We start from the raw sequence: 13,964 nt of genomic DNA, 5'->3' as shown, positions 1-13,964 counted from the left end.
CACATAAGTCAACATATAAACTTAGAAGGTAAGAAGGTATTGCAATAAGAGAATAGGGTGAGAAGGTATTATTATTATCATTATTAAAAAGAAATAACAATAATAATACTGATTATAAAATGAAGGTTTTACCCTTTAAACTAACTAAAAGCTTGTGAAAAAAGATGTTTTTAGTCTGCTTTTAAAGGAAGACACTGTTGTAACAGACCTGAGTTCATGTGGTAGAGAATTCCAGAGAGTAGGACCATAATGACTGAAGGCACCATGAGCTGATTAAGTAAGTAAGTAAAACTTTATTTATATAGCACCTTTTTAACACAGGTTACAAAGTGCTTTACAGTGACGTTGGGACACAAAGAAAATAGGACACAAAAACCTTGAAAGACACATTCAAGAACACATACAGACATCTCACACATACGAACACAGCAAGCATACAGTCATCACCCAGAGCACACACTTGAATTGATCAAATGTTATGAGAAAACCATTTTAAAAAAGGAGGTTTTTAGGTGTTTTTTTGAAACAGTCAACAGATTCAGCTGATCTGATGGAAGTGGGGAGATTGTTCCAAAGTCTGGGTGCCAGGGCAGCAAAAGCACAGTCACCTTTGGTTTTTAGTTTGGCACGTGGTACGGCCAACAGGTTTTGGTTGGAAGACCTAACTGACCGCATGGTAGTATACGGGCTTAGTAGCTCGGATACATAGGCAGGAGCTAAACTGTGTAAGGCCTTGTAAGTGATGAAGAGAATCTTGAAATCAATCCTGAGCTTCACTGGCAGCCGATGCAGTGAGGCTAAAACAGGAGTGATGTGGGATCTGCGGCCAGTCCTAGTTAATAGCCTCGCTGCTGCATTTTGTACAAGCTGAAGACGTGACAGGTCAGCTTGAGAGTTTATTCTTGGTATAGTGAGGAGACCTTTACTTGATGATCTCAGGGGTCTGTCTGCTGTGTATTCAGAGAGCATGTCAATGACGTAGGAGGGAGCTAGACTGTTCATAGCTTTAAAAACAATAAGAAGTATTTTAAAATCAATTCTTTCTGTTCACAGCTTTTGGTTTTGGTTAATACTCTGGCTGCAGCATTCTGAATAAGCTGGAGTTTATTACACGCTTGCTTTGCCAGTCCAGCAAAGAGTCCATTACAATAATCTAGTTGACTGGAAATTAATGCATGAACCAACTTTTCAGAATCTGACTGTGATAGGAAAGATCTAACTTTGGATATATTTCTAAGATGATAAAAAGCAGTCTTAGAGATATCGGATACGTGCTTCTGAAAGTTAAGATCAGCGTCCAAAATCACACCCAAGTTTTTGACATGCTCACAGGGTTTTACCAACAGGGGAGTTAACAAAGAGTGAATCTGGTGCCTCAAAGCCTTCAGACCTGCTAAAAGAATCTCTGTTTTGTCCTCATTTAGTTGTAAGAAATTTTTGGCCATCCAATATTTGACATCAGTAAAGCACTGGATGAGATCATTCACTGGGTTAAGGTGGTTGGCAGAAACAGATATGTATAACTGTGTGTCGTCAGCATAGGACTGATATGATATGTTGTATTGTTGAATGATGGACCCAAGTGGGAGCATATACAGATTAAACAGTAGAGGACCAGGAACTGACCCTTGAGGGACTCCATATGGAACGCTGACTTCATCTGATTCAAAGTTACCAACAGAAACAGAGAAAGATCTACCAGTAAGGTAAGAAGAAAACCAGTTAAGAACAGTGCCTCTAAGGCCTAAACAGTGTTCAAAGCTCTTAAGAAGAATTTCATGGTCAACTGTATCAAAGGCTGCGCTGAGGTGGAGAAGTACCAGAACATTTACACACTTCAACTCCTCCTTTTATTGAACAACAGCGCCATCAGGTGGACACTGATGACATGATTCACTGATCAAATGAAATCTTTATTTTTTTTATCAAATCTTTTTTAAAATATTTCTTAACAAGAGTACAAACACTAATAATGTTCAGCCATTGAACATAATGTAACATCTCCTTTGAAGTAACAATGAAACATATCACCCCACAGCAGAGCTTCCCCCAACCCTGTCTGCCCCCACATAACAATAAATAAATAATAAATAAATAAACCCAGGACCAGTGGAACAGTTAGTGTGGACTCATTGGATGATCAAGGATGACCACAGTGAGTGTGGATCAATACACAGCAGGCAGCAGAAGATCATGACAGATACAGGAATCACAACAGGCCTTTCAATGTCTCAGCAGCTGAGAGCCTCATATTCAAATTCACCTCTTTATCCCCGTTTATATCGTTTTTATCATTATAACATCAAGAAAAGAGAGAACTCATTGTCTGATGGTCAGAGTGTTTGGGGGCCTCCAACATACTGCAATCATTTTCTTAGCAGCTGTTAGACCTGAAAGCACTATACACTTCTGATGTTTAGGTTGGTTAGGTTAGTTAACAGGTTGAATCTCCTCATGATGAGCTGCTCTGGATAAGAGCGTCAGCTGAACAGCTGAAATGTAAATGTGATGTAAATGTTGAGAGTTCCTCAACAGATGATAAAGAGGAAGGGCCAATGATGTGAAGGCCCAGATCCATCAGAGTATCAATGTTCTTCCTCTCTCTCCTCCCCTCTCACTGCAGACATGAAACACTGGCTGAGAAACATCCTGATTCTGACTCTCTGGCTAGGTAACTCTTTAAAGCTGCTGATTGTTCTCCTTTAATCAGTCATCTTTATTGATTCATCTCTTCCTCTGCATGTTCTGTTCTTCCCCAGAGTGTAAAGGACAAGACAGCGTGACCCAGCCAACAGGAGATGTCATTGCTGCTGAAGGAGACACAGTTATACTTGCTTGTACATTTAAGACCAGTTACTCAGGTTCTACTTTGTTCTGGTACAAACAAGAAGTAAATGATTCCCCAAAGTTTATGCTGAGACGTTTAATGTCTGGAACAGCAGCTAATACTGCAGCTGAAGAACGGATTGATGCTAAAATCAACGGGACATCAGTTCCTCTGAAGATCCAGAAGCTGCAGCTGTCTGACTCTGCTGTGTACTACTGTGCTCTGCAGCCCACAGTGACAGGAAACACCAAAACTCTGTACAAAAACCTTTGGAGCAAAGACAACAGAATACTCCACAACATCCACTAGAGGGAGTCACACACTGTTAAACTTCAGTGGTTTCTTATCAAAGTCTAGATTTCTTGTAGTGGTGATTAAAACAACAGAAAATGAAGCATAACAGATAAAATGTGTGATTTATATAAACAATATTTCATTGTAACTGAGTGTAACAGCAAATCCTCTGATATCTAATAGAGCTCAAGTTCAACTCTGTGAATCAATTATTTTCATGAGACACTCTTATCCATGACTTTCCAACTATGTGTAGCTGAGTCCATTCATTGTTCATTTTATTTCTATTTTCTATTTTTTTTATTTTTTTGGTGAACATTCTCAAAATCTATGCAATGTAAATTTCTATGTATTGATATAATTTATTGAATGAGTGAGTGAATCTTCATAGTTCCGGGTTACCTGTTGTAGCAGGGGGGGCTTTAATTAACGACACACAAAAGACACATGAGTGACGTAGCCACAAACTCCCAGCAAAAGTTGGACAGCTTTTGTGTGCTGGGGATTGAGAGAGAGCTGCCACTGTGTGTCTGAGTACTGACTGTGCTCCGTGCTGCTCCCATGGAATAAACATGCAGATCCTGGTTCCCGGTGTGACTGGTATTCTTCACCCTGCCAGCGACCACTCTACAACTGCTACATATGTAACATTATTAGTAATGTGAACAATATATTTGAGTAAAAAAATTAAATATTGAATATCAGAATAACATGGTTATCATATATAATAGTGTGTCAACATTTTATTTTGTTATTATTGAACTCCATTATTGACAGATCACACACATTAAAACAAGTTTCTCTGTTCTCTCAGACTGTGATTTCTTGTGGTGTACCACAGGGTTCAATCCTAGGTCCTCTCACTTTTAATCAACATGTTGTCTTGGATCAAATTTGTATTAAACATGGCACCAATTTCTATTGTTTTTCTGATCATATGAGATTATATATTCCATTAACATCCAGTCATTATTGCAGCTGGTTTATTACATGTTAAGTGCTGTTGAGATCCTGTAACTCCTCTGAAATCTTGTTGATCAAATGAAATCTAATCTTGTTAAGTTGTCCGTTGATGTTAAACATTCTTCTATAAATATTTGATTTTCATACAAGGGAGTATAGACTGAATTTTTCATCGTTTGCAATCGCAGATTTAAGGTTTAGTTTAATTTTCTTGTTTCATTTGACATATATTCAATCATCTGCATAAATGTGTTGACATCAAAGACTCAACTTCTGATTGGTTTTATTATTTTCTCTGTGATACCAGTTTCTCAGCTGTTCTTTCAGAAGAAGTGAATTCTTGTGGTGTACCTCAGGGGTCAATACAGACGACACATGTTTAAACGTTCATTTAAATTCCTGTAATTTCAGCAGCTGGTTCAAACACAAGACACCATAATAATGAACAGGAACTGACTGCCTAAAGCATTGAAAGTATGCAATTACTGGTAATTTATATTTTCAGACATGACAAACCCAACAGGATTACAGTTTAACAGCTGAAGCTTTTACCAAGTTTAGAATCAGCTGATTCATAAAAACTGAAGCTTCCACAACAACTCCACCATCTTTACATTTGACCTGCAGAGGACCAAAAGACACTAAACTGCTCATTTATATTCAAAAGATTAAAGAGGAAACAAATTCTAAAAAGAATATAGACGGTCAAACATTGTTCATGTTATTACAGCTTTTAAGATGAAAATCATTAAAGGAGCAGCAGCAGGTTCAGGAATATTATCTCCTTTTATATGTTGAGGATCAAAGTGAGTCTGCACCAGATGTAAAACAGGAAACATTAAATCTCCAGTGATGACTACATACAAGACAAGCTATGCTAGGAAAGGAGAGAGGCACAAACATGTGTTTAGTGTAAAGTTGTCAGTAGGAGGAATAACACAGGGCTGTGAATGAGCTCTGTCACTGTGATCAGACTCCTCCTTTAAATCCACCAACTTAGTGTTGATGAAGACTAAACAGAGATCAGAGTCTTCTTTATACTCGCTGTAGCTCAGAGTTACTCAACACTGCAGATATGACGTCTCTGTTCATCTCAGTGTTGCTGGCTGCTATGTGCCTTGGTATGAACACAGCTCTGTTTCTGTCATATCAATCCAACATTGACATGATTCTTTAACAGCTCACTGATACTGTTTGTTGCTGTTTTACAGAATGCAGAGCACAAAAAGACAACGTGCTGCAACCAAAAGGAGATGTGACTGCTGCTGAAGGAAAGGCAGTAACACTTGACTGTCAATATAACAGCAGTGGCACATATGAATATCTCTTTTGGTACAAACAGGATGGAAACAACAGCCCCAAATTCATCCTGAGCCGAGTTAAACTGGACGAGGGAAACACACCAGATGAGTTTAAGGAAAGATTTTCATCCACACTGGATTCCAACTTAAGATCAGTTCCTCTGAAGATCCAGAAGCTGCAGCTGTCTGACTCTGCTGTGTACTACTGTGCTCTGCAGCCCACAGTGACAGGAAACACCAAAACTCTGTACAAAAACCTTTGGAGCAAAGACAACAGAATACTCCACAACATCCACTAGAGGGAGTCACACACTGTTAAACTTTAAGGATATCAAACAACAAATGTTTGAGGAACATCCACTAAAGGTGTCCTCTCTCTCTCTCTCTCTCTCTCTCTCTCTCTCTCTCTCTCTCTCTCTCTCTCTCTCTCTCTCTCTCTCTCTCTCTCTGCTGCTGTTTATCCTTCAAACTGAAACTGGTGGCTGTTGCACAAAACCCAGATAGGGGATTAAGCCAGGATTTTTCAGTTATCCTGGCTGAATTTAGCCGTGACTCAGTTGCACAAAAGCAGAGGCACATAAGTTACCATGGAGATTTATTCTGTGCAGCTAGCCTGCTCCAGACCAGGCTAACGGCCAGGCTTGATTAATCCTGGCTCTATCTGACCAGTCAGCTGTCACTCCGATCGGTAATAAGTGTGTTTTACAGTTATTCCATGTTCTTCTGTATATATTTTTCTTCATTTTTATTATCCTGCTTTAAAATACCACAGATACATTGCCATTCAGTGAAGTAGATCCACTGTTATTTTAATTGTAACCATTATCATTTTTATAATTATTCATGTGATAGTCATCACTGTTAGGCCGACTGTTCATATTGCTGTCAGAGGTTTGATGAATACGTATATTATTGCACATCTTGAGATGATTAGAAATGCTGATGAGGCCTATCCCTTACTAATAAAGGACAGCGTATGTCACTCTTCCCTGTGTACATATATTTTATTTGGAATTGGTAGCACACAGTTTGTTGTTAGGTTTCATAATTGTATAATCCTCCCAAATTATAGTCTCACTTCACTGGACCGATAACTATATAGTGTACTGTACATTCATGAAACTGGGAGGACACCACAATGTGTTTTGACCTTTTTATTTTGCAGTCATCACTTCAGTGGTTTCTTATCAAACAGTCTGGATTTCTTGTAGTGACGATTCAAACAACAGACAAATTAGAATACAGGTATAGAGTCTGAATAGATTTATTAATACAAGGAAAAAGCATGAATTGGCAGTATGGTGCATTATATCAGTTACAATCACCAAGTATTACAGTACAAAATGATCCGTAGATGTCTCAAAGTGGCTTCACTGTATGTTTCCTGAGACATAGGCTTGCATGGCTCAATAACAATTTGTGACTATGAATAGGATATATCAGCTATTTTACATTTGCGCATTTTAAAATGACTGTTTTAGAAAGGCCCCTTGAGAATGCTTCGTCCCCTCTGTGCTGAGAGTCTAGCTCTGTCCCTGAATGAGGCATAATGGCAAGTAAGAGACAACATGAATCTCTGAAAAAAAGCTGAAAAACGGAGGAAGAGAAAACTGGGCCCCCATGACCAATTATGCTTAGGGCCTCCAAATGGTTAGCAGCGGCCCTGACGGAAGGTTGGATATCGGTCTATAGTTAGTCAGTAGATTACTATCTAGGTTTAGTTTTTTTAATAAAGGTTTTACAACAGCTGTTTTGAAGGTATCTGGGAAGATGCCTGTTCTAAGAGATGTATTTATAATGTTCAGGACATGACTTGAGACACTATTAAACACCCGCTTAAAAACTGCAGTAGGTATAGGATCAGTGCAGGAGGTGGAGGACTTACACTCAGTGACAGTTTTGCAAAGATCACTTCATGTGATACATGTAAATCTTCCCATGGTTACATTACAGTGTTTGCTGAGATCATCTGTGTTTACACCAGCAGCTCTATTTGAGGTTATTTTGTTGTTGTATAACAGTGTGAGCTCCTCACACTCTGCTGGTGAAGACTGTGGAGGGGTGGGGGGGTGGGGGGCAGTGTTGAGCAGCTGATCAATAGTGGAGATCAGTACTCTAGAGTTTCCAGCGTTCTCTGTAATAATTTTAGAGAAGTACTCCTTTCTTGCCGTGCGTACAGCTTTGTTATAGGCAGTTTCTCTTGATCTCATTAACATAATTATTGCTTAACCATGGGGAGATTCTGTTGGTCGACCTCTTTTTGACTTTTAGTGAAGCAACAGTATTTAACACAGATGACAGTGCACCATTGAGATTTTCTACCATGTCATTTAGAGAGCAGTCATGACTGTGTGGCTCAAATGATCTCATAAGATCAGAAAATTTAGCTTCAGCTTTATCATCTTAAAAATGCTTTTGATCTCTTGCTTTTGATTGATGAAAGGAAGGATGTGTGATGATATCGTTCAAAGGAAGAGCTGACGAAGTTCTTATTTAGAAGACGTTTATTAGACGATGGCCATCGGGTCCATTCCATGTACAAAGATGGTCTGGGCAACGTACCACTGTTGGTGCATAGCTTATGTAGGGTTACACATCTGTATCTTATCACATGAATAACATGTTTTCCATGGGCACTAATTCAGTTGGGAGCCATCCGTCAAATGATTGACAGCTACCTCACAACATATTATGTGTCACAACATACCACATCTGGAACAGTTCCAAACTTGACCATGGACCCATTGTTTGTATTTATAAGGGCCCCCCGAAGGGCTATACCATATTACCTAAGGTGACATGCAGACTCTGGAATGTTTATGTCACATGTCCAACACCCAAAATCAGCAAAGTATATAGGGTCAGATAAAAGTCATACTAACAGATGGTCAGAGAGGTAATTCAGTTACTGAAACATTATCGATGTTTAACCCAGTTGCTATCACTGAGTCTAGAGTATTACCATGCTGGTGAGTCGGACCAGTTATATGCTGAGTTAGTGCAAAACTGTCTAGTATATTTATGAGCTCTATAGTTTTAGAATCATTTCTTTTATTAAAATGGATATTCAGGTCTCCGTTTAGGATCACCTTATCATATCCAGTAACACAGAGTGAGATCAGCTCAGACCATCAGTTATCAGATCATTAACTAGAATAATGTTGTACAGTGATGTCTCATGTTTAGGGATATTTCTGTAACTTCCTGTATGTAAGAATAAATAAATAACACTTCCCACATCCAGCTGATACAAAAAGCTGCTTCCAGTCTGTTAACCAGGAGGAAGAGTAACTGAGAGAAGTGAAAATACAGATCTAAGAGGAGACGGAGAGATTCAGGGAGGAGCTAAGCTGTTACTGAACTATAGAAGAGAGACGAACTTCCATATTCAGCAGAGTTCAATACACAAACCACAAACAGTAGTGACAGCAAACCCACAGTCTCTGTACAAAAACACAAGCTGACACACTGACAAGCTGCTGGAAGCCTTTTTTCCACACTGTTGTACTGAACTTTTTACCTCCACTAGAGGGCCACATTATCAAGTAGGCGGTGCACTACTTCTGCACTGTGTTCAACCATTCTGTCAATAATAACTGCTGCTGTGAAGAGAACAATTCTCAGACTGAATGTTGAACATCAGATAGTTTCTCCTGTTGATTTAAACCTTGTTGTAGAGATGGAACATTGGCTGTGGATTATTCTTGCTGCTCTTTTCTTTGGTAAGACAGAAAGCAGAATGTGTTTCCTTTCTCAACAGTTTTTAACACAGAACTGATCTATAAGTGCTTTTAATGTCCATCATAGAGGAAACAAGTTATTTCTGCCTCCATTTATAACTTTTTTAGAAAAAAAGATGTGGTTCAGTCTGACAGACAGCAGTCAGTAGAAACAGACTATTCTAGATGTCTCAGTGTCTTCTAGGTAACTCTTTAAAGCTGCTGATTGTTCTCCTTTAATCAATCATCTTTATTGATTCATCTCTTCCTCTGCATGTTCTGTTCTTCCCCAGAGTGTAAAGGACAAGACAGCGTGACCCAGCCAACAGGAGATGTCATTGCTGCTGAAGGAGACACAGTTACACTTGCTTGTACATTTGAGACCAGTGGAAGTCCCACTTTGTTCTGGTACAAACAAGAAGTAAATGATTTCCCAAAGTATATTTTGCAACGTTACTCTGGTGGAGGAGATAATGCTGCAGAGTTCCATGAAGAAAGATTTGACGCTGAGATTAAGGACAAATCAGTTCCTCTGCAGATCTCCTCTGCTGCAGTGTCTGACTCTGCTGTGTACTACTGTGCTCTGCAGCCCACAGTGACAGTAAACACCAAAACTCTGTACAAAAACCTTTGGAGCAAAGACAACAGAATACTCCACAACATCCACTAGAGGGAGTCACACACTGTTAAACTTCAGTGGTTTCTTATCAAACAGTCTAGATTCTTTTCCCTCATGAGACACAGTTGTGATGAAGAGTTTTACAAATGAATGTCATTTGACATATGAGTCTCCTCCTACTGACTGCAGAGGTGGCTGCATGGCAGAGAGCTGTTTGATTCCAGCTGTGAACATCAGACCAAACACAACTCACAAAACCACTCAACACTTATTCAATCTCAACATTCACTTACAGCATTTCACTTGTGTAACCATGGAAACACTGGCTGTCATTTTACTGTTTTCAGCTCTTGTAGGTACGTATGTTTTTGTCATTGTGTGATATTTTCCAAATGATGGATATTTGACTCTGGAACAGAACTTTAATACAACATGTTTCCTTCACTAGGTAACACCTTGGAAGATGATTTCTATAGAAATCAGTCAAATGAACAGTTGATCAGTTTGTGTCCACAGAGTAACACTGTACAGTTGACATTTTCCACTGTCTTCTCCTCTCAGCCTCATGAACAATGTTAGTCTAATGGCTTCATTTTCTCTACTTTTTCCAGGACTAATAGCTGGAGACACAATCTCTCCTGTAAAAGATGAAGTCAGTGGAAGAGAAGGAGAATCTGTCACATTCACATGTACCTATAAGACAAGTGCAGTGGGTGCTGACCTTTACTGGTACAAACATCATTCTGACCTTCAGGCACCTCAGTTTATACAACGTAAATACCAAATATTAGCTACATCAACTGAGCTGACCATACAGAGTCTAACCCTGGCAGACACAACTCTCTACTACTGTGCTCTAGACACACAGTGATAGAAAGTGTAGAAGAGGCTGTACAAAAACCTGAACACAGATATCTGACTACTCTTCAAAGAGGAGGGAAGTGGTATTCAAACCACAGCTTCATATCAGATGGATTCTGCTAATTCCTGTTTTATCAGAGTCACTGTGGTTACAGCTGCTAATGAAACACTGTGGGAGGATTCACATGAGCAGCAAATCCACATCAATGACAAACCAGCTGGATGATGCTTCAAACACAAGACACCATCAAACATAAAGTGACATAAAACTGTGTGTTGAACAAAAACCTGAAGTTACTGGTCGGGTTAAAAAGTGAATGTAATGAAAATATGAGAATGTTTGTTTCATACTGTCAGTTTTTATCATGAGCTGTTTCCATTAGACATTCAACAAGGGTGTCTGCTGCCTCCACTGTTTGAACTATGAATGTGAATGAGATATGGTCACTGACTTCATGTTGTCTTCAGGTATTTATAAATGGACACTGACTGACTGACTTCATCCTCTTTGTTCCCTGTTGGCCATCAGGTCACAATCAGCTCCTTCCATTGTTCACTATCCTTGACAACATGTTGAGCTTCACCCCAAATACACACTGAAGCATTAAAACTCTGAAATCACTGCTCGTTTATATCTTCACACATGAAAAACTCAACAGAATCACTTTAACAGCTGAAGCTTTAGAATCAGCTGATTCATTAAAACTGAAGCTTCCACAACAACTCCACCATCTTTACATCTGACCTCTGACAGCTGCAGAGCACCAAAAGACACAAAATTATCAATTTATATTCAAGAGGAAATAAATTCTAAAAAGAAAACAAAAAATCAGTTTTTCAAATATTCATTCTCAGTTTATAATAGAAATATTAAAGGAGCAGCAGCAGGTTCACGAAAATGAACCTTTTCTATGTTCAGGAAGAAAGTGAGTCTGCAGCAGATGTAAAACATTAATTCATTCAAAGACAAATAAAGAGGCAGCAGCAGGTTTAAAAGAGTCAGAGTATTTTACCAACTAGTATTTTTTAAAACAAAGTACAACGTTTCCCTATCCAAGTTGTTTTAGTGCCCTAACCTAATCAAACCTTAACCATCGTGTGGTCACATCATAAAAAGGTTTGATTTTTGAAACAACAATTTTGTCCTTATAGTGACTTTAAAAAAATACTTATGTGTCATTCTGGAGGGCATGGACCGATGTATTCTGGTGTTTAATCTGGAAGACTTTTTGGAAATCCAACATGGTTTATTTGATATCTGATCAGGTTATTAATATTACATGTGTGTATTTATAAGTTTTGGGCAGTAAGACTGAGCATTCAGCAGCCATACCAACATGTACCCTGTTTCTGCTGAATGACTGAAGCTAAGCAGGCGTGGGTTTGGTTAGTACTTCAATGGGAGACCTCCTGGAAAAGCTAAGTTGCTGCTGGAAGTGGTGTTGGTGGGCCAGTAGGGGCCAGTCTTCCCTCTGGTTCTAATAAATCCTGCTACCCCAGTGCAGTAACAGGACACTGTGCTGTAGGAGACACCGTCCTTCAGATGAGACGTTAAACTGAAGTCCTGACTCACTGTGGTCGTTAAAGCTCCCATGTGACCCCAGTTTCCTGGTAAAATTCCCAACCTGACTCTCTCCATCGGGCCACCTGATCATCCCCCAGTGTAACTGGCTCAATGATTCCCTTCCTCTCCACCTCAAGATGATGTGTGGTGAGCGTTCTGGTGAAAATGGCTGCTGTGCATCACCCAGGTGGGTGCTACATATTTGTGGTTGTTGAGGTGAGTTTCATGTTTCATGTTATAGGAATGTGATGACTGTTTTTCACTACCTTGAAGTGTAAGGGATTACAACTTTACTCTCACTAATTACATTACACTCACTAAGCTCAGTAACACTCTGTTACTTTGACTCTTTGGGAGTTCAACTTGTTTGCGTCTCACCTGCAGTTAGATGTAGAATAGATATCAGTTTTGTCTGTGTGTTCAGTGGAAGGACTGGTTCACAGTGTGTTACCATGGTGCAGGATATGCATGTTAGTTAAAATACTCTACATACAGTTCAATAGTCAGAATATATATTTATTATATAAATGTACTATTTTTATATTAAAATGTAGTTCATATGTATACCAAGATTTATGTCAACATGAATATTAATTAAAGTGTCCCACAATGTCTCATGTGAGATTCCTTGTTTGCTTCGTGCATGATGAGTTTTGAGTCTCTAATTATTCAGCAGTTTAATACATTTAGTCTGGAGAACGATGACATAGTAACGGGTTTATCTTTGTGGGCTTCTGACAAAAACACTAACAGCTGAGAGGCTCCCACCAAGGGTCCACTTTCTCCTCACTGCTGTTTTATCCTAAAGGACTCAATCAATATACAACACAGTCATTAACTCCATGTGGTAAAACTGTCAGCTGTCAATCAGTGTGATGCTATTAGCTATGAGCTAATCAGTATAATGTGATATGAAAAGCACATTGAACACATTATTAGTCAGAGCTGTGAGAGCAGGGAGGAGGAGATTAAGGGAGGAGCAAAACTGTCACTGAAGTACAGAAAGACACAAACTTTCACTGTGGTGTTTCATACTAAACAACACAGACAGTTTCTTCTTATCTTCAAGATGGTGTCAATGCAATTAAGTCTGTTTTCAATTTTGTTTCTGATCACACTAACAGGTAGGTGACACACTTAATATTTACTTCTATTGATGTTTGATTGAAAACTGAGCATGAAGTTGTATGTATTCATGTTATGAGTCTTTGACAACATGTTATAACAGAGTTATCTCTTCCTTTAGGTGTCAGCTGTCAAGAACTCACTCCAGTCAACAATGAAGAGAACAGTGTAGAAGGCAGCACTGTTACTCTGTCCTACAAATACTCCAGACAAGCTGATTATGATGATCATTTCTTCTGGTATCGACAATATCCAGGAAAACCACCAGAGTTCCTCATGTACATCTCAGGACTGAACAAAACAAGACCAGCAGACTCTCTGAAGTCAGAAACAAGATTCTTTACTGGACTGTTTGAAGACAAGCATGGAGTCAAACTGCAGATCTCCTCTGCTGCAGTGTCTGACTCTGCTCTGTACTACTGTGCTGTGAGGCCCACAGTGACAGCAAACCCACAGTCTCTGTACAAAAACACAAGCTGACACACTGACAAGCTGCTGGAAGCCTTTTTTCCTCACTGTTGTACTGAACTTTTTACCTCCACTAGAGGGCCACATTATCAAGTAGGCGGTGCACTACTTCTGCACTGTGTTCAACCATTCTGTCAATAATAACTGCTGCTGTGAAGAGAACAATTCTCAGACTGAATGTTGAACATCAGATAGTTTCTCCTGTTGATTTAAACCTTGTTGT

At 39.2% G+C, this 13,964-nt stretch overlaps 2 gene segments (V, D, J or C); both read left to right on the top strand.

Moving 5' to 3' along the window:
* Positions 1–4,955: 4,955 nt before the first annotated feature.
* LOC122994098 lies at positions 4,956–11,150 on the top strand. The segment is given in 3 exon segments: positions 4,956–5,205; positions 5,296–5,620; positions 11,114–11,150. Coding segments are annotated over 3 exon segments (408 nt in total).
* A 2,067-nt stretch (positions 11,151–13,217) lies between these two features.
* Positions 13,218–13,705, top strand: LOC122993859 (the record flags this gene model as incomplete). The annotated part of the segment is given in 2 exon segments: positions 13,218–13,272; positions 13,395–13,705. Coding segments are annotated over 2 exon segments (366 nt in total), but the record flags the coding sequence as incomplete, so codon positions are not given.
* Between the last annotated feature and the right edge of the window lie 259 nt (positions 13,706–13,964).

This window comes from Thunnus albacares, chromosome 12 (genome assembly GCF_914725855.1).
Source record: "Thunnus albacares chromosome 12, fThuAlb1.1, whole genome shotgun sequence".
NCBI lineage: Eukaryota > Metazoa > Chordata > Actinopteri > Scombriformes > Scombridae > Thunnus > Thunnus albacares.
Note: the sequence above shows the minus strand (reverse complement) of the source record. Positions and strands in the feature narration are given on the sequence as shown.